The sequence below is a fragment of the Gadus chalcogrammus genome, chromosome 21 (genome assembly GCF_026213295.1).
Source record: "Gadus chalcogrammus isolate NIFS_2021 chromosome 21, NIFS_Gcha_1.0, whole genome shotgun sequence".
In the NCBI taxonomy this organism is placed as follows: domain Eukaryota; kingdom Metazoa; phylum Chordata; class Actinopteri; order Gadiformes; family Gadidae; genus Gadus; species Gadus chalcogrammus.
Window position 1 is genome coordinate 15,541,324 of NC_079432.1, and position 26,776 is coordinate 15,568,099.

A 26,776-nucleotide genomic window follows, 5' to 3' on the forward strand; every position below is an offset into this window, starting at 1 on the left:
TCGCATAGTCAGGAATTTTGGCCGACGCACTTAAGCACGTAAGGGGGGATATTTTACCGCGCAAGGGGGGGTTATGTATCTTACGTGCTTACGCGTTACGTCTAAAACAGAGCATATATCGGCCTCAGTCACACGTATACCGACCGGCCCCTTGAGTCACTGAAAAAAAAAATTGTGGCCCCTCATCATTTCTACTTGAGTACCCCTGGTGTAGTGTGTACTTTGACCAGTAGGGTTGTCATATGGCGTGTGTCCAGTAGGGTTCAATCTACAATAGGTTGTCCAATAGGTTGAAGTTTGTACTGCGTTCATTAGGGTGTAGTTTGCAATTCATCCATTAGGGTTGTCATACATAGTGTGTCCAGCAGGCTTTAGTTTGTACCGTCTCGGCAGTGTGAAGTGGTGGATTGTGAACACCAGGGTTGTAGTGTTTACTTAGTCCAGTATATTTCCTTGTCAGATCTCTGGCTGGTCTTCATGTTTGGTTGATGGTTCTCGTGAGGTCCAGTCTTGTCTCTAATTGACACCCGTGTGTGTGTGTGTGTGTGTGTGTGTTACTGTTCTTCTGTCTGGGTGTGTTTTTATTGGTCTATTTGTGTGTTAGTGTGTGTGCTAGGGTCATTAATAGTGTGTGTGCTGAGTGCGTTATGAGCCAGAGACCAAACACAAGCTTTAATCGCTCCTAAATACACAAGGCGTCTGCTACATTTGGATAACTATTAAACCTTTTCCCAGACGCCAGCGGTATTAAGCCAATGACTCAATCCCTGCAAGCAGAGACCTGCCCAGAGAAACCCTATTTCCTTAGTCTCCTTTTAAGTCTCCTATTTGAATTAGTTGGTGCTTAGGACATGTAAATGTACTTTTTGACCATGCAAATTAACAATTCCCCGGCCAAGAGTGCCCTTTAATTTGTATGGAGCTCATAAAATAAAGATGTTTATCCTCAGTGCCACTGCTAATGTCACATATGAAAGGTGTCCCATGTGATTGGATTTCCAGGTGACACTGATGTTTTGGCAACATTGTTGAGATGCAGGTTGAGAGAAGGAAAGAGGCATGGTGAAATAGATGGAGGGAGGGTGGGAGAAATACAGCGATAGAGAGGGAGGGAGTAACCGGTGAACAAAGATATGGGAGGGAGGGAAAAAGGAGAAGATAAATCTAAATTTATGACAGGGAGGGAAGGAGAGGGGATAGGGCGGGAGAGGAGGAGTGAGCGAGGGAGAGTTGGATGAGTAACAGCCATGTGGCAGATAGGACAGGTAGCAACAGGTAGGAGCACTGGCTAGCAGAGCGCTAGCTATAGTGAGCATGAGCATGGTGTGATCTGAGCTAGGCAGACTCTGCCTGGACTCACCTGGACCCGCCTGGACTAACCTGGACCTGGGGCTTTCCTGGACTCAGATGACTGCACCTGCACTCACCTGATCCCACACCTGGAGACACCTCAACTCGGACAAGCTCGGAAGTCAAAAAGGTTAGTGTGTTTGTGTTTGTGTGTGTGTGTGTGTGTGTCTAGATCCAAGCCTGGAGCTTGGACCTTCAACCAGTCATATCAGCTTCAACACACAGCCGCTACACCGCTAAACTCTCTATGACGCTATGACTAAAAGACCGATCTATTTCCTCTGTGTGTGACATCAACATCTCCTTCGGTTGGTCAGCTGATGTTTCTCAACCCCCCCCCCCCCCCCCCCCCCCCACCCATCCACCGGTCCTCGTCAGGTCATGCTCAACACCAGCTGCTTAAAGCTGTTCTTGTTGACGACCTCAAACTTAGGTTGGATTCAGGATTCAGTTGTAGAGAGAGAGAGAGCAGAAAAGAGCAGAAGACGGCATGGTTTTGAAACTGCCTCAAAAACACCCCCCTCCCTGCTCCCTCCCTCAATGTGTTTGTTGTTCACTTGAGCAGTGATGCATCAGTGATTGACAGGCAAGATCGATTCTCCAAACCAATCAGGGAATCGGTCAGAAATGACCCAGGCAGTCTTAATTCGAAATTGTCTCAGACAGAGGCCGACCAGCCGGAACCGAGAGGTGCAATGGGGCTTTCTTATGGCTTGGTTTGTGTCCGTTGGTCCATCACTCAAAAAGCTTACAGCTGAGTTACTTGTTCATGGAGTCACTTATTTGTGTTTGAATTGTGATGACTCAGACTCCGCCTGGTGCTATGGCGAGGCCTGGCCTTGATGTTAAGCGCTGCAGGGAGGTTTCTGTGTGGTGGTGGAGAGGTGGCTGGAGCAGTCTGGTCTTGTAGAGATGGTATGATGATTCATTAGGAATGTTGGAGTTCCACCCTGATCTACACCCCCCCCTCGTTCTCCTCCCCCGACTGGCCACTGAGGAGCTTTGGAAGGACCTCTCACAGAGGCACACACACGCACACGCACACACACACGCACACACAGACACACACGCACACACACACAGACACACACGCGCACACACACACGCACACACACAGACACACACACTCACACACACTTTGACGCGTCTAAGAGCCATCTCTCCAGGGGGGTTCTTGGAAGTTCCCGGAACATATAAAGTTCTGGTGCGGCTGCAGCAGTCTGTCTGACAGGTGTTTTCCAGCACACATAAAACACCTGAATCCATAAAACATTAATTTCTATTCCCTAGCCTTCATAATTAGCCTTCTAAATGTCCATTATACACAACTCTGTTTTCTTTTACTCGGATGCATCCCATTCGTCACCAAATGATCTTGTCTTATCTTATCTTGGGTCCCATAATTTAGGGAGCTCTATGTTTTTAAAGTTTTAACTTCTGGCGGCCCGTCCATTGGTACATAACAGCAGGTAATTATTGACATGAAATAAAACATCAAATGCAGAAGGTCACCCTGCCATACCTTTTATGATTGAATTAAAGGTATCTGTTGCAACTATTTGTACTCCTTATCTTACAAAACACAACCGCCTTCTATGGTGATGCAATCTACCAAAATCTACGACTACTACCTCTATGCCTCTCAAAATAACTCCTCTTGACACATTGATATCAGATGAAGTCCCCGGAAATGAATGGGTTAATGTTTTGGAAGACAATTGCATACAGACAGCAGCAACTAAACTAGTGGTACGATGACAGAGTGAACTACTGGTCTGGTGACGGAGTGAACTACTGGTCTGGTGACAGAATGATCTACTGACTTGGGGAAAGAGTGAACTTCTGATCTGGTGACATAGTGAGCTACTGGTCTGGTGAAAGAGTGAACTAATAGTCCCGTGACAGAGAGAAGTATTGTTCTTGTGACAGAGATATCTTTGGTGTCCAATAAAAAGCCAGTGGGGTATCCTCATAGCCAATCAGGTCCGCTTGGGAGTTATCGATAAGAGGAGGAGGAGGAGGAGGAGCAGAGGGACAGGATCTGAGATCCTTGTTTTTCCACAGCTATCTATCCTCCGGCACTCCCACTACACACACAGCAACCATTACTACTACTTACATTGGGATATGTACATATCCAAAGCCAAATAGCTTTAGATCTGGTTTGGACATGGCCTCAAGTTAGACCTGAAGAAAGAAGACCATGAACACAGTAGTAAGTTGACCACTCCTCCTCCTCTCTCCACACCTCCCTCCTGGACTCTCACCTCCTCCTCTCTCCTCACCACTCCTCTCATCTCCTTCCTTCTCATCCTTTCTTCTCTTCTCTTCTACTGTGTGTGTGTGTGTGTGTGTGTGTGTGTGTGTGTGTGTGTGTGTGTGTGTGTGTGTGTGTGTGTGTGTGTGTGTGTGTGTGTGTGTGTGTGTGTGTGTGTGTGTTTATGTGATTGTGTGTGTGTGTGTGTGTGTGTGTGTGTGTGTGTGTGTGTGTGTGTGTGTGTGTGTGTGTGTGTGTGTGTGTGTGTGCTTGTGTGTGTGTGTGTGTGTGTGTGTGTGTGTGTGTGTGTGTGTGTGTGTTTATGTGTTTATGTGCTTGGGTGTGTGTGTGTGTGGTGTGTGTGTGTGTGTGTGTGTGTGTGTGTGTGTGTGTGTGTGTGTGTGTGTGTGTGTGTGTGTGTGTGTGTGTGTGTGTGTGTGTGTGTGTGTGTGTGTGTGTGCCAATGTATGCGCACGTATATGTGTGATCCTGGCCTCATTTGTATCTGAACCAGTTCATCTAGCAAACAAGTGACATGTTGTGGCTGTTAGACCTGCGCTCACATGACAATCAGGAATTCTCTGTTTGGCTCTCCGGGGTATTGCAAGTATATAAACATGTGCCATCTAACAAACAAGTTAGATGTCATGTCTTGGTATGAGTTGACAGCATGCATCACACGGAGGAACCTTGGAGAGCAGAGGGAGAGTGGGTTAGGAGGAGCGGTGAGGTTCAATGGAACGCACCCGCCCGTGGGCACTTTCCGCCCAATCTACAAAAGACCTGCGGCTGGTTGCAGGCTGAGTGCTATCGTTCTTTTTTACCAATCAGCAGATGTAGCTGGAGCTGCCCCGGTGGTTCACCGGGTAGAGAGTGTACCATTAAGGCCCAGTCCTTACCGCAGCGACCGGGGTTTGATTCCTGCCCGTTGTTCCGTGCTACATGTCTTCCCCGCTCTCTACCATACCTTCCTGTCTTACTCTCCAATAAAAAGGATAAAACAAAAAGAAATGATGTAGCTGCAGAGATTTTGATTTTATGAAATAAATGAGTAGAATATATGGAAACCTGTTGGTGTACTTACACTTGTACACAGACGACATGTAAGCCTTGCGATAAGTATTGACATTGTCATTACCTTGACCAATGCATTCATCTTCTCCCTCGTTGCTGAACAACCTTTGTTTTACACACATTACTGTCAGCCTACCATGGAATCATTTTCTTGCACCAAATGCATTACCGCAAGGCATTGTGGGTGACGTAAACCTCCGGACCAACCATGGTGGTTGACTATCTCCCTGAGGCCTCACCATGTTTACATTAGGTTTTCATACCAGTAGAACAATACTCATGAGGGCTACGGAGATTCCCCCGGGGATAAGTCATGAGAGGAAGTCAACAAGCTTGTGCTGAACAACGAATGGAACGCAGCCAGTGTGCATTACGGGAGCTGGGTAGTGTGCTATTTAGCCATCCACATTTCTTGCATTTTGGATGGCACCAAAAAATTGCAAAGCATGCAAACCTGTGACCAACTAGACTCTAACGTCTCTGATGTTTGTCTCCAGTGTTCATACCTCACAGGTGAACTCGTTCACCTGTGCTCCTTATTATTCCAGCCTCCTCGATACTGAACCTGTTATTTTGGTTTAGGCCTTTGTTTGTTTGGTAACAATTCATAATAACGTTTACTAATAAGTCATCTACAAGCTGTCAATAACTGATGAACTAATCATTAACTATACCTTGACAATGAGATGATTGTTGCTGATGATTGATTTAGTGCTATGCTAAAGAGACGCTGTGTTACCACCAAGTGTTATGTGGATTAGCCACTGCAAGCCATGTTAAAATTGACCCTTTAGTGACAAATTGTTACATGGATAGATCAGCCTTCCAGTTGCTACAATCCACTTGACAGGCTGGTCGGCAGGACCATCAATCACACTTCAGCCCTTCCACTTGTGATGTCCCGAGAGGGTAGGTTTGACATGGCTTGTAATGGCTGATGAACATCACACCTGGTGGTAGCATATTAACCCTTTGATGTAGCATTTAACTGTATGTTAATATTTGGTTACTGATTAGTCCATCATTAACTAGCGTTACAAATGACTGATGACTGGACGCTATTCTAAAGTGTTACCGTTGTTTCCTATATGTGCTTTTTTTATATCCTAGTAAACGTCTGTTAATCTCTGAGATTGGGTTCTTGTTTTGGCCCAGCCTGCAGAACCAATCTTTGTATGTTTGTATCTTTGTGCTGATTGGCTGAACCAGACGGGGCCTCCAAGTTCTTACAAGGTTTCTGCTCCCCACACTAGACCTGTTTGTCTGTAAATGATACGCTGTGTTGAGGGCAATAAGGAAGTTTGGTTTGTTCGAAGCTGGAAGGTTGTTGATCAGGTCTGAGCGGGAGAAACACACAAATGCACACACACACACACACAGAGAGAGAGAGAGAGAGAGAGAGAGAGAGAGAGAGAGAGAGAGAGAGAGAGAGAGAGAGAGAGAGAGAGAGAGAGAGAGAGAGAGAGAGAGAGAGAGAGAGAGAGAGAGAGAGAGAGAGAGAGCAGTGAGTAGAGAGAGAGAGAGAGAGAGAGAGAGAGAGAGAGAGAGAGAGAGAGAGAGAGAGAGAGAGAGAGAGAGAGAGAGAGAGAGAGGGGGAGGAACTGGGCGTGCTGAGACCTGGGTTTGTCTCTGTCTAGGAGAGGTAGCTGGGGGATGGGAAGCGAAGCAGGAGAGACGCAGAGTTGACAAATGTCCTCCAGTCTGTGTGCGCGCCTGAATGAGTGTGTCAAAATGTGTGTGTAAGGGTGTGCCTGCATGTCTGTGTGTATGAGTGTGTGTCTGAGTGAGTATGTGTGGATGAGTGTGTGTCTGAGTGCATGTGTGTGACTTCAGGGTAGATTCATGTGCGGGCACGTCTATGTGTGAGTCTGTGCTCTCCGATTCGTGCCTCACCCTCTCCCACCCTGTGAGCCTCTCCCACCGGAGATGCCGCCTTCCTGCGGTCAGGGTTCTACTTCCTGTCCGCCCACCGCCTGCCTCTGCCTCTTCCAGGGGATGTTCCGCCGGAGGAAGAAGAAGCGGGGGCTGGAGATCTCGGCGCCGCTGGACTTCCAGCACCGCGTGCACACGTCGTACGACGCGGCGCGGGGCTGCTACGTGGGCCTGCCCCCCCAGTGGCAGAGCCTCATCGAGAACCTGCGCAGACCCCTGCCTCTGGTGGACCCCTCCACCGTCACCCAGGTGGAGCTGGTGCCCAGGAAGGTGAGCCCCCCCTGGGGTTCAGGGGTCACCCGCCCTGACCACCTGGTTACCTGTCTGCCTGCTCTCAGCTGCTTTTCCTGTCTACCTACCGTAACCTGTGTATCTGTTGTTACCTGTCCACCTCTACCTACCATTACCTGTGTGCCTGGTTTTACCTGTCCACCTACCTGTCTATGTGTTATTAACGGTTGTTACCTGTCTCCCACTTGCTACCTGTCTATCTGCTGTTACCTGTCTACCTGTTTCTACCTGTCTTACCTGTCTTCAGTCTTTTCCCCTCTGTATCTCTTCCCCCCTGTCTACCTGTTGCTACCTGTCTATCTGCTGTTACCTGTCTACCTGCTTGTACCTGGGTTACCTGTCTTCACTTCTTTCCCCTGTGTATCTCTTGTTACCAATGTGCCTTACCTGTCTTCCTGTCATGGAATCCAATCAGTTGTTTACACAGTGGGGTCTCCGTGTGCGGCATTTCTTTGTTGCTGACATGGATTCTGGAGGTTTGCAGTCGCTGTTTGAGGTGCAGGCTGACAGCTAGACAGGCATGCAGCAACACATGGGAAACAGGACAGGCCACGCACACTAGCTTCTCAAACATGGCTTCCTTTCCTGCGCTACCTGGGATAAGGAGGATGGCTGTTTGATCTGAATAATAAAAGCATCATGTTGTCTCAGCATTGTATTTAGTGAACATGTGACAACACGTTTTTCTTCTCCTACACTATCGTATCATAATGAGAAAGGGAATGCAAAAAGCAAGGCAGTCTATCCTAGACTTTCACTTTATCTATACTTTTGTATTTTAAAGTCCTCACCGGGTTCCTTTTTCTAACCTAACTATTGACCAATCAAAGCCCTCGGGATCGTGTCGGTTCTTTAACTGTAAACTTTCTCCGACCTCCAGACCATAGTGCGGGGCAGCTTCATCGGACACGAGGACTACATCACCCATGTGATCGCCGAGATGACCAAGCTGTCCGTCACCAGCTCCAACTCGCTGCGCCGGACCAGCCTGTTGGCACGGAAACGGGCCCAGTCGATGGGCCGGCTGGGAGAGCTGGAGGAGGGGGACACCTACCAGTACCTGGAGCTCACCCAGGGGCATGGGCCCAACCCGGCCAGTGCCACCTACTGGCAGGACCGCATACGGCAGGTCCGCAGCGAGAGCGGCAGCCCCAAGCTGCAGGCCAAGACCGGCGTCTCTCTGCCCGCCAACGGCGTGCTTCCCCGGGCCAAGTCCTCCTACGAGATCGACTTCCACCCGACGCCGGCCCCCAGCGAACCCCCGGCCCCCGCCGCCCCCGGGATCAGAAGGACAGGCAGCCTCATGGGCAACCACGCCCGTAACGAGAGTGCCGGACCGCCCGTCGGCCCCGACCCCAGCCCTGGGAACAAGAGGCCGGCGTCCGCCCACTACGGCGCGCAGACGCCAGAGACGGGTTCCAGGTTGAGCAGGAGGGTGAAGCCAGCGGGGAACCACCTCCCTGACCTGCTGTCCAGCGCCAAGGGCGGACCCCGCAGACCCCACTCCTCCTACGACCTCCACGTAAGAGCTCCTCTGGCCGGTCGTACTCGAAGACTTTCTGCTCAACTGCTCATAAACACCTTTTTTGCCGGGAAATATTTCTTTCGCTAGACTAATCATGATTATCTAACGGATGGCTGCCAACTCTGAGAAAGCATTTAAACATTTAAAAAATGTCACCAATCGACCCAAATTGCTTGCATAATGACGTCGGTTACAAGGGAAGCTGCAATGCCAACGTTGTTCCCCACTAAATATACTAAACCTATTTCCTGGTGGAGCGTTATTACTTGGCCCTGGCTATCGGCTAACAGGAAGTGTGTTTCTTTTCCCCGTCCAGCCGGGCTCAGCGAGCTCGTCTCCACTCCCTCCGCCGAACGGCACCAGCAGCCCGATCACCGGCCGCCTCGTGGCCCCCCACCCGTTGACCCCGCCCCCGAGGTACACCACCAGGTCTACCGCAGGAGGCCTCGCCCCAATGCCGAGCCCCGCCCCCTCCGCACAGCCCCCGCCCGGGCCCAGCCCCGGGTCCACCAGGGTGACCCACCAGCAGTTCAAGGCGGCGCTCCAGATGGTGGTGGGCCCCGGGGACCCCCGCACCTCGCTGGAGAACTTTGTGAGGATCGGCGAGGGTTCGACGGGTGTGGTCTGCATCGCACGCGAGCGCCACAGCGGGCGGCAGGTGGCCGTGAAGATGATGGACCTGAGGAAGCAGCAGCGCAGGGAGCTGCTCTTTAACGAGGTTATAGCGCTGGAGACTCACTGCATCATTATTACTGTACACTAGCTTATCGTCACTGTAAACTACCTTCTCATCACCGTAAACTAGCTTATAGTCACTATAAACTACCTTCTCATCACCGTAAACTAGCTTATAGTCACTATAAACTACATTATCATCACTGTAACCTTTATTAACATCACTTAAACCTTTATTATCATCACTGTAAATGACATGTGCATACATTAATGTGCTATGTACTATGTACTCTTAACATGAATGAACATAACATGAATACATGGTAGTCGCGCGGTAGTACTACAGTAGTACTAGCAGCACTGCGCTGGTTCACAGGTGGCGATCATGAGGGACTACCGGCACCAGAACGTGGTCCAGATGTACCGGTCGGCCCTGGTGGAGGAGGAGCTCTGGGTCATCATGGAGTACCTCCAGGGCGGCGCCCTCACCAACGTGGTTAACGAGACCAGGTGAGCAAAACTCGTTAAGGAGACAATTTGAGCACACCTCGTTAACACAACCTGGGGAGAGCCCCTCGTTAACGGACCAGGTGAGCACACATCGTTAACACAACCTGGGGAGAGCACCTCGTTAACAAGACCAGGTGAGCACACCTCGTTAACACAACCTGGGGAGAACACCTCGTTAACAAGACCAGGTGAGCAAACCTTGGTAACACAAACTGGGGAGAACACCTCGTTAACAAGACCAGGTGAGAACACCTCGTTAACAAGACCAGGTGAGCACACCTCGTTAACACAACCTGGGGAGAGCACCTCGTTAACGAGACCAGGTGAGCACACCTTGGTAACAGCATCTGGTCAGAAAACCTCGTTAGGGAGACCAGGTGAGCTGTGAGGATCCCAGCCAATCACAACCTTCATACTAGCTTCTCATACTAGCGTCTCATGTTGCGATGCTAACCTGTGTGTTGGGTCTCACCAGGCTGAACGAAGAGCAGATAGCTACGGTGTGTGAGGCGGTCCTGCAGGCCTTGTCTTACCTCCACTCCGAGGGAGTTATCCACCGTGACATCAAGAGCGACTCCATACTGCTAGCCTTGGACGGCAGGGTAAGACACATACATACCTGCCACAACACACTATATATATATAAAGAGAGAGACAGACGCATACACACAAGGGGGCAGGGTAGTCTAGCAGTTAGGCTGTTTGATACGGAACCAGCAGCTACTGGGTACAATCTCTGATGTCCACAGTCTACTCTTAGGCATCCTTGAGCAAGATGTCCTGAACCCTACCTGCACCTTAATGAGACGTATCTGAATTCACTCTCTATGAAGTGAATTCAGATATTCAGATATAAAAACAGTAAAACCGTAGTGAGTAAGGGTATTTACTGGAACTGTCTTCTCTTCCTGCAGGTGAAGCTGTCAGACTTTGGCTTCTGCGCTCAGATCAGCAAAGACATAGCCAGGAGAAAGTCTCTTGTGGGGACGCCATATTGGATGGCCCCAGAGGTGATCTCCAAGACCCCCTACGGACCAGAGGTATCTTAAACCCTGCTGCTAAAGGGTGTGGTTTAACTGAGGTGAACGTGTTAATAGTGTGCAGTCCAGGTCGATGGGTTAAATATGTGTGATCGTGTTCCAGATGGATGTGATAATTATGTGTGTGTTCAAGTTGGATGTGTTAATATGTGTGTGTGTGTTCTAGGTGGATGTGTGGTCTCTAGGCATCATGGTGGTGGAGATGGTGGATGGTGAACCTCCGTATTTCAGCGACACGCCAGTGGTGGCGATGAAGAAAATCAGAGATGACCCCGCCCCCACCGTCAGGAACCCCCACAAGGTATACACACACACACACACACACACACACACACACACACACACACACACACACACACACACACACACACACACACACACACACACACACACACACACACACACACACACACACACACACATACACAAGCAAATACACATACACACATACACACATACATACACATGCAAACACAAGCAAACACAAGCACACCCACACGCACACACACACACGTACACACACGTACACATGTAAATACACACACACGTACACACACACACACACACACACACACACACACACACGCACACACACACACACATAAACACACACACACACACACACACACACACCTTCCCATACTCACTGGTTGTCGTCTCCCCAGATGTCTCCAGCTCTGAAGGACTTCCTGGGCTGCATGCTGACCCGGAACACCGTCCAGAGGGCCACCTCCGCCCAGCTCCTCACCCACCCCTTCCTGCTCCAGGCCAGCTCCCCGCGCTGCCTGGTGCCCCTGGTGGAGCAGTACCGCAAGCGCATGTCCCTCTGCTGAGCTAGCAGCAGAGGAGATGACCACATGTCAGCCAGATACACGCTCAGCGGGAATAATCCACCGGATGAAGACCCAGAATAATCTCGCTCCTCAGACCAGAGTTATGGATCCTAGAAATGATAATCGGACTATGTCTAGCTCGCCGTCGAGTAAAAACAGAACTAGTTACCGATGGTGACGGATGGACGTGACGTAATCTGGGGAGGAGAAAAGTGTCTACAGAGTCTGTTGACCGGACTGCTCCACTGGTGAATCTGAATCTGTTGGCTGGCCTGACCTTAACCTCCATCTCACACCCCGATGTTACTTTACATCTGATGGACCTCTTATGACATGGATGATGAAGATCGCATTATTGATTGCTACCCTCGGCTGAGAAACCTTAGTTCTTGTGCCAGCCCAATATTCTCCTTTTATTTAAATTCTCACTGCAGCCTTTAGCCATGTTCACACCAAAAGCAATGGGAATTTTCACTTTGCTTTACTTGTGCGAGTGAACCGCAAGCGTTATCTTGTGTGAGGAACGTAAACGTCAACGTTTCTTTCCTCTAGCCATGGCCAAGATAACCACCATTGTTTGAAGTCCCGGAGACGTGGGAGAACCCAACGTCTGGGTTCATAGCACCGTCTGGAGAGCACACAGCTCGGTGTATTTCAGGATCTGCATCGGGATGACTGGACTTCAGCCTCACTACGTGAGGCTTTCACGACAAAGCTTCACGCAAATTAGGATCATTGGAATTTCAGTTCCTTTGCATTTTTTGCGCAGCCTGCCGACCGACCAAAAGTCCTTTACACCAGACGCTTAGCCAATAAAAGATGTGAAAACTGTGCATTAGCCACAACGTGAATAAGCGGCCAATTCAAATAATAAACATTCCGGCGAAAAGGACAGATTGACTATACAAAGTATCAAATGCTCCATCTTTTCACCAAACTATGCAATGTATTCAGAGGATTGAATTATACTGGAGTTTCACTTTTTAATCCAAGTGCAAAACAGTGTCACGAATGGCAAGGTCTTCTAAATGTGGAAGAAAAACGGGTTTAGAATGTTAAGAACAGAATTAAGAACGGGATCTTATTGAGAACGAGTTAACAACATTTATAACAGAATTTAGAACAGGTTTTAAGTGATGTTCCTTAGAACTCATTCATAAAAATGCTTACTTACTACTGAAAATGGCAAAAATATTTAACTTTTCAGTGTTGTATTTACATTCCATAAATTTTCAGTATTTTCCGTGTCTAATTGTTCAGAACAGAAAGGAAATATCTGGTGTTCTCATGGTAATACTGGGTTTGCTGTAAAAATAATTTACTAACATTTTATTTAATACTGTGTTTGCGAGATGTATGAATGATGTGGACATACAGTCATGAAATAATCTGAGCTGGCTACATTATTGCAGTCGAAGCCAGCTCTTGAATGGGTAGTTTGGCTTATGGTAAATTATTTAGGTATATAAATATATAAAAAAATATCTATGCATGGACCTTGGCTGTCACATGGTCCCTCTGAACCCTCTCAGGTCCAGATGCATTCTGCCTGTATTGTATTTACTATGTGTGTGTTCCAAGAAAGCTTGGTTTGTAAGATCAGCTGGCCTGACAAGATTATAGTACAATAACATTTTATGCTTTATTTTTTTTTAGGTAGTATGGGTGAGAGATTAGTGATGCGTACAACACTGTGTACCTTATTGTGCCAAACGTACATAACTACTATTCCAATGGGGCAATTTAAATATATCCTAAATTGTAAGCTAAGGTTAATTGAAACATTTGAGCGTAGCAGTTTCTACAAAAGTAAATAATTATCATAGATTGCACAAAGTAAAATAGTGAGTCTGCAGTGTTTTTTACCGTACTGCAAAATAACTGCTTCGGGGTCCACATCTGTTTGTTTTTTGGCTTTCCCGAGTGGCAAACATGCTCCATTAAAATAGTGAACTGATCGATTACCTCTTTAAAGTTGATGATGAACCAAAGTGATATGGCTTAGCAGTAATTACTGAGAGAAGAATCTTCTATGGGGATTTAACATGGAGAATAATCTCTGTGGACCCTTACTGCACATGTCTATAGCAAAACGTGTCTTTTTATTCTATGTTCTATTTTAACAAGAAAAGTCAATGAATTCCTGACTAAGTATATATTTGTATTAAGAGATACTGTGACTTGGCATACATCGTCTGAAATAGTTTGTAAGACTTATATGTATATTCAAAATAAAGCCCTCTCCTGTATCTCTCCTTCCTGTCAATCATTGCCCCGTCTCTGCTCATAGTTCGGTATTATTTTTAGGCTGCTGTCTCTTCAGCAACAGTCTTCGATCCTAAAGGCGATGTCCTCGAATCACCTCTTGCATTCCCTGCCTGTCTGAGCGTGTGTGTCAGAGTCCTCCCGCTCCTCCCTCGATGCCACTGGGAGAACAGCCCTGAGTCTACACTGTCACCCTTCCACCTCCCTCTGCCAGGGCCTGGACGCCGCGGGGCCTGGACACCTCGGGGCCCCCCCTCTGGGGCTCAGTGTCCCTGGGTTGGGTTCAGTAAGGACGACCGTCATTAAAGAGTCAATCAAATGCTTAAAAATTAGAAGGAAAGAGTGGCTAGTTGGGCTGGTTCTGGTGGTTCTGCAGCCAAGACCCAGAGGCTAATGTAAAGCCTGATTGGTCTCAGATGAGGCCCAGTTATGCAGGAAAGTCTTCTGAACAATGTTGGTATGAATAAGGTGTCACCTGGGAAGGGCATTCTTTAGCCGCAGTCCTGAGGCAGTTTATGCATTGTTATATTTTGTATATATTTGGTTTTGTTTCATTATTTATATCATTATATATTTCATTGCATATATATAATTATATGTGTCATTATCAACATTGTTATGTATATCTTGTCATTTGCTACTTGTTCTTCGTGTTTCAGGGAGAACTACAAGAATAAACGAAGTAGAATGCATGTCCTGATGATAAGAAGGACGATGCTGGGGCTGGAGCAGGGCTACTTAAGATAACATTTTATCAGAAGGCATTTTAAGAGGCAGCATCGTTGTTCTATTAGCGGATACACCATAGCACATTTCTCACAGTTCCTTTGTTCTTCCCTGGCATTTAACAAACAAACCTGTCCTCTCTTGGCGTTGTCTAGGGGTGGAGGGGGGTGATTTGTTAAATCATACAGGGTGGTGTTGAAACTGTTCATTAGGACACATGTATAACCAGTCAGATGTATTTGTTAAACCTTTAATCACAGTGTTCTTTATACATTGTAAAGAGCAAAGGAGAAACACCTCAAACCCAGGGAAGAAACCCTTATAAGGAACACAGTGGACAATTATCTGAATTAATTATTCAACAGATTTTGTTAACATGAGGTGACAATGCATTTATTTATTATTTAGAAAATACCATTTAACACATTTAAAGGGTTGCTATATTTAATTCAGGACAAACTTAAGTTTGACTAATGGAAAAACCTTCATTGGGTGTGTTTTGTGTTTGGGAGAGGTGTCAGGCCAAAGTCCTATTCCCTAAACTGAAAATGAAAATGTTACATGAACTTGAACTACTTGAAGCGGCTATTACCTGAATACAATATACAGAATGGTTCCTCGTGTCTTCATCCGACACATACGTAGCATTCTCTGGGCTAAATGTAGAGGTGTCTCTGCTTGTTATCGGTCAGGACAGAAGGATGGAGATAGGCCGTGAAACGCTAGCCTCCATAGATGGACTCTAACAGCCAAAGGTCCTGGGTCTGACCCCACTGTGGAAAGATCCATTCCTAGAGGCTTCCTAATATGGAGCCCAGGATCCCTTTATAACGTGGCCCTAGAGAGGATGAGCAGAGCGGACATCACTTCTTCAGCCAGTGTCATCTCCAGCCCTACCAGGACTCTATCCTACCACTGCCTCCACCATGGGTGACGCGCTGATGGCCGAGTTTGGAAAGGCTGTGATCTATCTCAGGAAGTCTGACAAGGAGCGCCTGGAGGCCCAAACCAGGGCTTTTGACATCAAAACGCAGTGCTTCGTCGTCGACGATAAAGTGGAATATGTCAAGGGGCAGATCCAAAGCAAGGAAGGAGGGAAGGTTGTTGTAAAAAAGGAGGACGACACTACAGTGACAGTTCCAGAATCTGATGTCCATCCACAGAACCCGCCGAAGTATGATAAAATAGAGGACATGGCCATGTTCACCTTCCTCCACGAGCCTGCCGTGCTGTTCAACCTCAAGGAGCGGTACGCTGCCTGGATGATCTACACCTACTCTGGTCTCTTCTGTGTCACCGTCAACCCCTACAAGTGGCTGCCAGTGTACGATTCAGAGGTGGTTGCGGCCTACAGAGGGAAGAAGAGGACCGAAGCTCCTCCTCACATCTTCTCCATCTCAGATAACGCCTACCAGTACATGCTCACTGACCGGGAGAACCAGTCTGTCCTCATCACTGGAGAATCCGGTGCTGGGAAAACCGTCAACACCAAGCGAGTCATCCAATACTTTGCCAGTATCGCTGCGGTTGGCGGTGCGGTCAAGAAGGATGCCAACAAAGGGACTCTGGAGGATCAAATCATCCAGGCCAACCCTGCGCTAGAGGCCTTCGGTAACGCCAAAACCCTGAGGAATGACAACTCCTCCCGTTTTGGAAAGTTCATCCGGATTCACTTCGGGAACAGCGGCAAGCTTAGCTCTGCAGACATCGAGACCTACCTGCTTGAAAAGTCCAGAGTCACTTTCCAGCTGAAGTCTGAGAGGAACTATCACATATTCTTCCAGATCTTGTCCAATCAGAAGCCGGAGCTGTTGGACATGCTGCTGATTACCAACAACCCCTACGATTACTCCTACATCTCCCAAGGAGAGGTAACCGTCGCCTCCATCAACGACTCTGAGGAGCTCATAGGCACTGATAGTGCGTTTGATGTCCTCGGCTTCACCCTGGAAGAAAAGATGGGGGTGTACAAGCTGACTGGTGCCATCATGCACTATGGCAACATGAGGTTCAAGCAGAAGCAGCGCGAGGAGCAGGCAGAGTCAGACGGGACTGAAGCGGCTGATAAATCAGCATACCTCATGGGTCTGAACTCGGCGGATCTCATCAAAGGTCTCTGCCACCCTAGGGTGAAGGTAGGGAATGAATATGTCACCAAAGGTCAAGGGGTGGACCAGGTCTACTACTCCCTTGGTGCGCTGGCTAAGTCAGTGTATGAGAAGATGTTTAACTGGATGGTGGTGAGGATTAACCACTCCCTGGAAACCAAGCAGCACCGACAGCACTTCATAGGAGTGCTGGACATTGCAGGTTTTGAGATCTTTGACTTCAACACCTTTGAGCAGCTCTGCATTAATTTCACAAATGAAAAACTGCAGCAGTTTTTCAATCACCACATGTTTGTCCTGGAACAGGAAGAGTACAAGAAGGAAGGCATTGATTGGGAGTTCATTGACTTTGGGATGGATTTGCAGGCCTGCATTGACCTCATTGAGAAGCCCCTGGGCATCATGTCTATTCTGGAGGAAGAGTGCATGTTCCCCAAAGCCAGTGACCAGACGTTTAAGTCTAAGCTCTATGACAATCACCTGGGCAAAAACAAAATGTTTGAGAAGCCTAGACCTGCAAAGGGAAAAGCGGAGGCCCACTTTGCTCTGGTTCACTATGCTGGGACAGTCGACTACAACATTGGCAACTGGCTGGTGAAAAACAAAGATCCTTTGAATGAGACTGTGGTGGGGCTCTTCCAGAAGTCCTCCCTCAAGCTTCTCAGTGTGCTCTTCTCCAGCTGTGCATCCGAAGCTGACAAGGGGGGCAAAGGCGCCAAAAAGAAAGGCTCCTCCTTCCAGACAGTGTCAGCCCTTCACAGAGAAAACCTGAACAAGCTCATGTCCACCCTGAAAACCACACATCCACACTTTGTCCGCTGTCTGATTCCAAATGAGAAGAAAACTCCAGGAATCATGGACAACTGCCTGGTGATGCATCAGCTCCGCTGTAACGGTGTCCTGGAAGGCATCAGGATCTGCAGGAAGGGCTTCCCCAACAGGGTCCTGTACGGGGACTTCAAACAGCGGTACAGAATCTTAAATGCTTCTGCCATTCCCGAGGGACAATTCATGGACAACAAAAAGTGTGCAGAGAAGCTGTTGGGGTCGCTGGACATCGACCACACCCAGTACAGGTTTGGCCACACCAAGGTCTTCTTCAAGGCAGGTCTGCTAGGTACATTAGAGGAGATGCGAGATGAGCAACTGTCCCGCATTATCACCAGGATCCAAGCCAATGCCAGGGCAATTTTAATGAGAGCTGAGTTTGTCAAGCTTGTGGAGCGCAGAGATGCTCTGTTGCTGATTCAGTGGAACCTTCGTTCTTTCCTGGGGGTGAAGAACTGGCCTTGGATGAAGCTTTTCTTCAAGATCAAGCCCTTGCTGAAGAGCGCAGAGTCAGAGAAGGAGATGGCCAACATCAAGGATGAATTCAACACGATGAAACAAGCCTTGGAAAAATCGGAGGCCCGAAGGAAGGAACTAGAGGAGAAAATAGTGACGGTTCTCCAAGAGAAAAATGACCTGACAATGCAGATTCAGTCCGAACAGGATACATTAACAGACGCGGAAGAGCGCTGTGAACAGCTCATCAAGAGTAAGATTCAACAGGAAGCAAAGTTGAAAGAGATGACTGAAAGGATGGAGGATGAGGAAGAGATGAACGCTGATCTCACTGCCAAAAGGCGGAAGCTTGAAGACGAATGCTCCGAGCTGAAAAAGGACATTGACGACCTTGAGCTGACATTAGCCAAGGTCGAAAAGGAGAAACACGCCACTGAAAACAAGGTGAAGAATCTCACGGAGGAGCTGGCTTCTCAGGATGATAACATCCTGAAGCTTAGCAAGGAGAAGAAAGCCTTACAAGAGGCCCACCAGCAGGCTCTGGACGACCTTCAGAGTGAAGAGGACAAGGCCAACACCCTCACCAAGGCCAAGGTCAAGTTAGAGCAGCAGGTCGATGACCTGGAGGGTTCCCTGGAACAAGAGAAGAAGGTCAGGATGGATCTGGAACGTTCAAAGCGAAAGCTGGAAGGCGACCTGAAACTCAGTCAGGAGAGTTTGATGGACCTGGAGAACGACAAACAGCAACTGGAGGAGAAGCTGAAAAAGAAAGACTTTGAAACGTCGCAGTTGAACGGACGAATAGAAGACGAGCAGGTGGTCAGCGTCCAGCTGCAGAAGAAGCTGAAGGAGAACCAGGCAAGGATTGAGGAGCTCGAGGAGGAGCTCGATGCTGAGCGGGCAGCCCGGGCCAAAGTGGAAAAGCAGCGCTCCGATGTTTCCCGTGAGCTGGAGGACATCAGTGAGCGTCTAGAAGAGGCCGGGGGCGCCACCTCGGCTCAAGTGGAGCTCAACAAGAAGAGAGATGCTGAGTTCCAGAAAGTCCGCAGGGAGTTGGAGGAGTCTACACTTCAACACGAGGCCACTGCTGCAGCACTGAGGAAGAAGCATGCTGACAGCGTTGCTGAACTGGGTGAACAGATTGACAACCTTCAGCGAGTCAAGCAGAAGCTGGAAAAGGAAAAAACTGAACTGAAACTGGAGCTGGATGACATATCATCCAACATGGAGTGTGTGGTCAAAAACAAGTCCAATATTGAGAAGATATGCCGCTCAATGGAGGACAACATGAATGAGTACAAGAGCAAGTATGAGGAGGCTCAGAGGACGATCAATGACTTCACCACCCTGAGAGCCAAACTTCTCACTGAAAACGGGGAACTGGGACGTCAGCTGGAGGAGAAGGAGTGCCTGGTGTCACAGCTCACTAGGGGGAAGCTCTCCTACACCCAGCAGCTGGAAGACCTCCGCAGACAGCTGGAGGAGGAGGTCAAGGCGAAGAACGCCCTTGCCCACGTGGTGCAGTCGGCTCGTCACGACTGTGACCTCCTGAGAGAACAGTTCGAGGAGGAGCAGGAGGCCAAGGCTGAGCTGCAGAGGGCGCTGTCCAAAGCCAACATTGAGGTCTCAACCTGGCGGACCAAATACGAAACAGACGGGATCCAGCGCACAGAGGAGTTAGAAGAGGCCAAGAAGAAGCTGGTCCAGCGTCTTCAGGAGGCGGAGGAAGCCATCGAGGCTGTGAACGCAAAGTGTTCCTCCCTGGAGAAGACCAAACACCGCCTCCAAAATGAAATCGAAGATCTCATGTTGGACCTTGAGCGATCCAACGCAGCGTCCACAGCTCTCGACAAGAAGCAGCGGTCGTTTGACAAAGTGATGGCCGAGTGGAAGCAGAAGTTTGAGGAGTCTCAATGTGAGCTGGAGGCGAGCCAGAAGGAGGCTCGCTCTCTGAGCACAGAGCTCTTCAAACTAAAAAACGCCTATGAGGAGTCTCTGGATCAGCTAGAGACCATGAAGAGAGAGCACAAGATCCTCCAGGAAGAGATCTCTGACCTCACTGACCAGCTCGGCGAGGGCGGGAAAAACACCCATGAGCTGGAGAAACTCCGGAAGCAGCTGGAGCAGGAGAAGACCGAGCTTCAGTCAGCACTGGAGGAGGCAGAGGGCTCTCTGGAGCACGAGGAGGGCAAGATCCTCCGGGCCCAGCTGGAGTATAACCAGGTGAAGGCCGACATGGAACGGAAGGGTTCTGAGAAGGATGAGGAGATGGATCAGGCCAAGAGAAACTACCAACGGATAATCGATTCCCTCCAGTCTTCTCTGGAATCTGAGACAAGGAGCCGCAACGAGGCGCTCCGCGTCAAGAAGAAGATGGAGGGCGACCTCAATGAAATGGAGGTCCAGCTGAGCAAAGCCAACCGACAGGCGGCCGATGCACAGAAGCAGCTCAAAGTCATCCAAGCATACCTGAAAGATACCCAGATACATCTGGACGACGCAACCCATGGGAACGATGATCTCCGAGAGAACATCGCTCTGGTGGAACGGCGGAATAATCTGATCCAGGCGGAGCTGGAGGAGCTGAGGTCAGCTCTGGAGCAGACGGAACGAGGCAGGAAGCTGGCGGAGCACGAGCTGACCGAGGCCACAGAGCGCATGCAGCTGCTTCACTCACAGAACACCAGCCTCATCAACCAGAAGAAGAAGCACGAGGCGGATGTTCTCCACCTGCAGTCTGAGGTGGAGGACGCCATACAGGAGAACCGCAACGCCGAAGAGAAGGCGAAGAAGGCCATCACCGACGCTGCCATGATGGCAGAGGAGCTGAAGAAAGAGCAGGACACCAGCGCCCACCTGGAGCGCATGAAAAAGAACATGGAGCAGACGATCAAGGACCTGCAGCACCGCCTGGACGAAGCCGAGCAGGTCGCCATGAAAGGCGGGAAGAAGCAGCTTCAGAAGCTGGAGGGACGCATCAAGGAGCTGGAGAACGAGTTGGAGACGGAGCAGAAGAGAGGCACGGAGACCGTCAAAGGGGTGCGCAAGTACGAGCGCCGCATCAAGGAGCTCACCTACCAGACGGAGGAGGACCGCAAGAACCTGGCCCGCGTGCAGGACCTGGTGGACAAGCTGCAGCTCAAGGTCAAGTCCTACAAACGCTGTGCGGAGGAGGCCGAGGAGGCGTCCAACGTCAACATCGCCAAGCTCCGCAAACTACAGCATGAGCTGGAGGAGGCGGAGGAGCGGGGGGACATCGCTGAGTCTCAGGTGAACAAGCTGCGGGCGAAGACCAGGGACGGCTCCTCAAAGAAGGGTCTCGACGAGTAACACGCCAACCGATGGTGAGTGACCAGACAAACACAACCAACACCTGTTATTTGGTGACAGTCAAGACACACGACACACATCTGTTACTAGGCAACAGTCAAGGAACACTACGCATACGTTACGTTAGGTAAGAATCATCATAAGTAACTGCAGATAACCTTTCCAACCTTGGTCCATAGCCATTCTGGCAAATATATAGTAATATTGACTTATTACAACTAATTTTCCTCTGCTGTCCCTGGAAAGCTTGGTGTTTAAACATCATACAGATGATCACATGTTGGAAAACTCTGCTGATGACAACTGTTCTAAAACATAACATGATGCTTTGCTTCCTCTACAGATACTCTACTCCGTTTGGTGGACATTGACCCACGTGATGTGTCTGTTGCCATGGGGAACACAGCTAGCAGCAAGCCTTGCGCTGGATTTGCCTAACCAGGGCTAAAGTATTCAAACTACAAATTGCCCTTCGATGCTCAGAATGATGCTTTACCAGAAACAAAATATATCTAAACCTGAAGTTCTTTTTCTCCATAGTTTAGGCCTGGTTGTAAACATTGAATGCCTTTTATATCACATGTTAGTCCTATATTTTACTATTAAGTGTTTTGTTTTATTGATATTACACACTTCATCACGCCTACAGGTAGTGTGTCGTTTCGGTATTACCTGTAATTGGACTCACCTGGTCAAAGTTTTGCAAAGTTTGACCGAGGGAGAAAACTCAAAGAACGAAACTGCAAACTGAAAGTAATAGCAATATAAAACGCAATTGTTCTTGGTTAATAGTTAGAATAGGAAAGCTCGGCCATTGATACCAGTTTAAGCTATTATATTTTAGAATAAATTATTTGTCCATATCTCTGCAGTGAAAATCAATGAACGCAGCTGGTTATTACTTGATGGGTAGAAGGAAATTCAATATTTTGAAACTTTTTCTAAAGAAACTGTCTATTGTACTTGTCTAGCTAATTCCCATCAATGTATTGTACTCCTGACAGAAAAATAAAACCATTAAATTAGGCCTAGTTAAAAACAATGCATCCATTTATATTGATAAATGTGCTTCAGTGCGTCAGAATACAAAATGTATATGTAACGTATAACATTAAATCTTTAATTTCACGTTTTGCTTCATAGTTATCTTTCCAGAGGTTTATTCAGAATCAACACTGTATTTGTGTGTTTAACTCAATGCTGTGTCAAGTGCCAATGGAGTCAATTATTATCCATTACATTACTTTTAATTCATTACATTTATTTTATATTTGCTTAATTTGTTACCTAGCAGTTAAATGAATAGCAACTGAATAGTGTGATGAACCTTACCATTAGACCACAGGGGGCCAGCAAATTACCCCTTTATTTGAAAACAAAACCGACTGAATACGACTGAAGATGTCAGTCGTATTGAGGATGTCATTAAGGATCCGGTAGGATGCTGACACCTTCCTCAAGGATCCAACAGGCAGGCTGCATACATGTGTGTCAAAACCAGTAACTTACGACTGGCAGTCGAACCTCAGACTGGGGTGTTAACCTCTAAATAAAGTCCCTTGAACTCTGACCTCCCCATGAGTGGGGTCAGAGCAGAGGTTATGAAGAAGATGACTGCAGAAGAATGAAAAACACGTGGAACAAGTTTACTTGGTTTTATTAAGCTGATTTAAAAGAGAACTTTAAAAGACATTTGGATCACATCAGTCATAAGTTAGGATTTCTGATGTATAGAACTAAGGGTAACAGTATGTATTAAGCTAGGCATAAACGGACAATGGTACTGTAGGACTCTGTACCCGTAGGCTATTCTGCCCCTCTATACATGGCTGTATACTCAGTACCCACTGGAGGTTCAGTATAATATTTATATTATTGGGGCAGTTAAGGATTATGCCATTCAGTACAGCAGATGTGAGTGTTGACTTTTGCACGTGGGAGAATGTAAAACGGTTAATCAGATCAATCATAGTTTGTATGCATTATGAAGGATTAAGATACTTTAAAATTACCTCCTGAAAGCTTGTCCGCATCTCTAGAAGCAATGACAGATGCTGCCTTACCTACTCTTTTATTTTCATTGGTCAGTTTCCATGACAGAAGCACTATGTCAGACAGTTTCTTACAATTAGTCCTGTATGTTTGGTATTGAATGCGGGATAAAAACACAACCTAGCAAAAAACAAAACATATAAACACAAAACCTAATAATACCTAAACACACTCTAATAAATCCCAAGTACACACACACACACACACACACACACACACACACACACACACACACACACACACACACACACACACACACACACACACACACACACACACACACACACACACACACACACACACACACACACACACACACACACACACACCTCATCTTAGGCCAAACTAGCGTAAATAAGGAGAAACCTTTATGCCGTTGAGCATAAGTAATGGAGCCGATCATCACGCCATTGTTTAATACTTAACATAAGATCTCAGCTTCAGTATGGGCTTACACAGCATACTAGCTGCTGTATGCGAAGTGATGAAATCAACATCCAGCATAGATGTTAAGTCACGACTTCAACTCCCAGTAGACTAGATGCTTGATTCTACGTCATGGTAAAATACTAGGCAGCTAAATGCTTGGTGCAGTATCAAGAACTATCAGCCATCTTAGGTGCCAAGCCATGGCATGCCTTGATGCCAATTTATAAAGCTGAAGCCAATACACATCAGAGGAAATGTATGACCGCATCATTACCCGAAATTCAGAAATTCTCTCACGTTGGACTCAGTAAAAAGGATTGGGGAAGGATTAAGCGTAAAGCTGAAACACATTTAAGCCCGAGGCACCACTAATGTAGATCCTGTAAAAGTGCAGTTTTACATCTTTTTTGGTGTTTTAAGTGCATACATTTGTTGTCACATTTATGGCTTTGTATCTAGCAGCAGGGGGCTGCCCGTCACCGACGGGCCCCCCGCTAGAGCCTCTTGGTGTGTTTGGAGTTGTAGTGGCCCCTCATATCCTTGCGCAGGCGGAACTTCTCGCCGCACACGCCGCAGATGTACAGGTGGACGTCCATGTGGCTCTCCAGCAGCTCCGTGCTCGGGAACACCTGGAAGCACACCTGGCAGATGGTCTCGCCGGCCGCCAGGTGGGAGATCATGTGGCGGACGTGGTCGTGCTTGAGGAAGGTGCCCCGGTCGCACACGGGGCACACGTAGCGCGCCATGCCCTTGTGCATGTCGGTGTGCAGCCGCAGCTGCCGCTCCCGCAGAAACTGCTTGCCGCAGGTTTGGCAGCTGAACTGCTTCTCGCGCGTGTGCACCGTGTAGTGCTCCCGCAGGTGGCAGCGCTGGTAGAAGCCTTTCCCGCAGAGGGTGCAGAAGTGTTTGCGGCGGTGGTCAGGCTCGACGCCGTCCTCCGAGGGCGCGGGCCGCAGCAGCTGCTGCTCGTGGCAGGCCAGCGCGTGCTGAAAGGCCCGGCCCTCGTTCTGGAACACCAGGCCGCAGTGCAGGCAGGCCAGGTCGGCCGGGTCCTGCAGGCCCTCCTCCAGCCCCGGCGCCTCCTCCTCGTCCTCCATCCCCTGCGCCTCCTCCTCCTCCATCAGGGAGGAGTCGTCCTCGCCGTGGGAGTCCGACTCCGCCTCCTGCACCTCGCCGCAGCGCTCGGCGTGCTCCTGCAGCTGCCGGCCCTTGATGAGCACCTGGCCGCAGCGGCCGCAGGCGCAGATGTGCCCCATGTGGCTGGAGAGGTAGTGGCCCGAGCGGTCGTCCTCCGTCAGCTCCACGCCACACAGCTCGCAGGGCGCCGACTCCTCCGACTCCGGCTGCTTCTCCTCCTTCACCTTGCGCAGTTTCGAGGGGATCCCAGAGTCGTCGCTGCTGGACATGTGACCTTCGAAGGGCCCCTGAGGAGCGTCGTCCATGCGGGAGAAGCCCGGCTCGGAGTGCTCCTGATCCGGTTCCTCCTTCTCCTTTAGTATAGTAGAGTCTTGGACCCTGGGGTCGCTGGCCCGGCCGGCAGAGTCGGAGGCGTGCGGCTGCCCCACTCGGACCACCTCTATCTCGGAGTACGGGGGGTCCTCCGGCTCCGTCTTGATGGAGACGGTCTTGGCGATGGCGGGTTCGCCGCGGTCGCTCCCGGCGGCCACCGATCGGTTCATGGCGTCCGCCGGGTCCTCGGGCCACTCCTCCTTGCAGACCACCCGGTGCTCGTCCAGGCCCTCGGACGCCGAGCTCTCCGCCTTGCTGGAGTCGTTGTCCGCCTCGGCGGCGGCCCGGGGCGTCGGGAAGGCCTTCCGGTTGGTGCACGTCAGGATGTGCTCGATCAGCAGCTTCTCGCAGCTGAACACGAAGCCGCAGTCGTCGCAGGTGTAGGTGCGACCGAAGCGCGGGCGCTCCTTCATGCTGGCGCTCCGGCCCATGCCGCCCGACCTCTTCCTGAGGTCGCACGGCTGCTCCACCAGGCCGTCCAGGACCACGAGGGGCGGGGCCACGATCAGAGGCGTGCCGGCGACCACCACCACCTCCTCCGCCGGCGGCGGCGGCAGCGCCGCCACCCGGATCACGGGGGCGGGAGGCGCCGCTGGGCGGGTCGCGACACTGGCGACGGCCATCTTGGGCTGGTCCGTCTCGGCGGCGGTCCTCTGCTGCTCGTACATGCGCACGCCAAACATCATCTTCCCCGCGACCGGCGCGGCGGAGGAGGAGCTGGACGAGGAGGAGGAGGAGGCGGAGGAGGAGGGCGTCAGGTTGGAGCTCCGGATGTCCCGCAGGTCGTCCAGGGAGTCGGGGATGTAGTACATCTGCAGGTAGGCCATGGACGCCTTCAGCTCCTCGAACTCGTAGCTGCCCACCATGATCCGGCCCAGGTACATGAGCTGCAGGATGAGGTCGAAGCACTCGGCGCTGATCTGCATGTTGCTCATGTCCAGGCGCCCGGCCGCCTGCTGGTCCCTGATGAACATCATCCGGAAGTAGGAGCTGCAGGCCGCCAGCACCGCCTTGTGGGCCCTGAAGTAGATGTCTCCGATGGAGATGCAGCAGTCGCACAGGAAGCCCCACTCCCGCTGGTTGTTGAGCTGCTGGAGCACATGATCGCTGTGGCTTGGCCTGGCCATCACCCCTGGGGAGCAGAGCAGCAGGGTCAACAACACGAGCCATTATCACCACGGCCTCCACTCGGACATCATAGGCATCACTCGACAATACCCCGTGAATGATTGAGCCAGCGTCTGCTAGGCCTAGCTGCAAATATTTGCTGTCTCATTCTGTTTATTCAATTAAGATTTGCTGAGATTGCGAGGGTTTATGTTATGTTCACAATATGACCGCTCAAGAATAAGGAGATGGTAATTAACCGATTCATGCAACCTTTTTCTAAACAAACTAAAAAAAGTAACAACCTAACCCTAACTGTGATGTTCAGACATGCTATTTGAAGCAGTGCTAACATAAGATTTTTTTATTTTTTTAATCTGTTTGAATTCCAGCTAAAACAGTAGATTCACTGGCTCTTTAAGTTGACAAGCTAATCTTATCCACTGCATAATGACTACTAAATAACAGGCTACCTATAG

At 49.3% G+C, this 26,776-nt stretch overlaps 3 protein-coding genes across 4 annotated transcripts in view; 2 read left to right on the forward strand and 1 right to left on the reverse strand.

Annotated features, from left to right (window-relative positions):
- The first annotated feature begins 1,149 nt into the window (after nucleotides 1–1,149).
- Nucleotides 1,150–11,804, forward strand: pak6b (p21 protein (Cdc42/Rac)-activated kinase 6b). The gene is made up of 9 exons (XM_056580865.1): nucleotides 1,150–1,480; nucleotides 6,674–6,883; nucleotides 7,785–8,426; nucleotides 8,746–9,147; nucleotides 9,481–9,614; nucleotides 10,090–10,216; nucleotides 10,529–10,654; nucleotides 10,821–10,955; nucleotides 11,320–11,804. The coding sequence occupies exons 2-9, from the start codon at nucleotides 6,677–6,679 to the stop codon at nucleotides 11,485–11,487; spliced, it is 1,941 nt and encodes a 646-aa protein (XP_056436840.1). The 5' UTR covers nucleotides 1,150–1,480; nucleotides 6,674–6,676; the 3' UTR covers nucleotides 11,488–11,804.
- Nucleotides 11,805–15,329: 3,525 nt separating this feature from the next.
- Nucleotides 15,330–22,344, forward strand: myh6 (myosin, heavy chain 6, cardiac muscle, alpha). The gene is made up of 2 exons (XM_056580854.1): nucleotides 15,330–21,214; nucleotides 21,544–22,344. Exon 1 carries the CDS (start codon nucleotides 15,405–15,407, stop codon nucleotides 21,198–21,200), a length of 5,796 nt encoding a protein of 1,931 aa, XP_056436829.1. The 5' UTR covers nucleotides 15,330–15,404; the 3' UTR covers nucleotides 21,201–21,214; nucleotides 21,544–22,344.
- Nucleotides 22,345–22,704: 360 nt separating this feature from the next.
- The window catches only part of zbtb1 (zinc finger and BTB domain containing 1), a 5,607-nt gene continuing 1,535 nt past the window's right edge, over nucleotides 22,705–26,776 (reverse strand). The window contains exon 2 of one of the 2 annotated variants that reach the window (XM_056580863.1): nucleotides 22,705–26,322. In XM_056580863.1, coding sequence (XP_056436838.1) covers nucleotides 24,176–26,322 — 2,147 coding nt within the window. In that variant the 3' untranslated portion in view covers nucleotides 22,705–24,175. The remainder of the gene's footprint in view (nucleotides 26,323–26,776) is intronic. The other variant, XM_056580864.1, reaches the window with a different exon arrangement.

Coding starts and splice junctions, on each gene's coding strand:
- pak6b (XM_056580865.1), top strand. CDS start 6,677: ATGTTCCGCCGGAGGAAGAAGAAGCGGGGGCTGGAGATCTCGGCGCCG. Junction 8,427..8,745: donor ACTCCTCCTACGACCTCCAC/GTAAGAGCTCCT, acceptor TTCCCCGTCCAG/CCGGGCTCAGCGAGCTCGTC. Junction 10,655..10,820: donor AGACCCCCTACGGACCAGAG/GTATCTTAAACC, acceptor TGTGTGTTCTAG/GTGGATGTGTGGTCTCTAGG.
- myh6 (XM_056580854.1), top strand. CDS start 15,405: ATGGGTGACGCGCTGATGGCCGAGTTTGGAAAGGCTGTGATCTATCTC.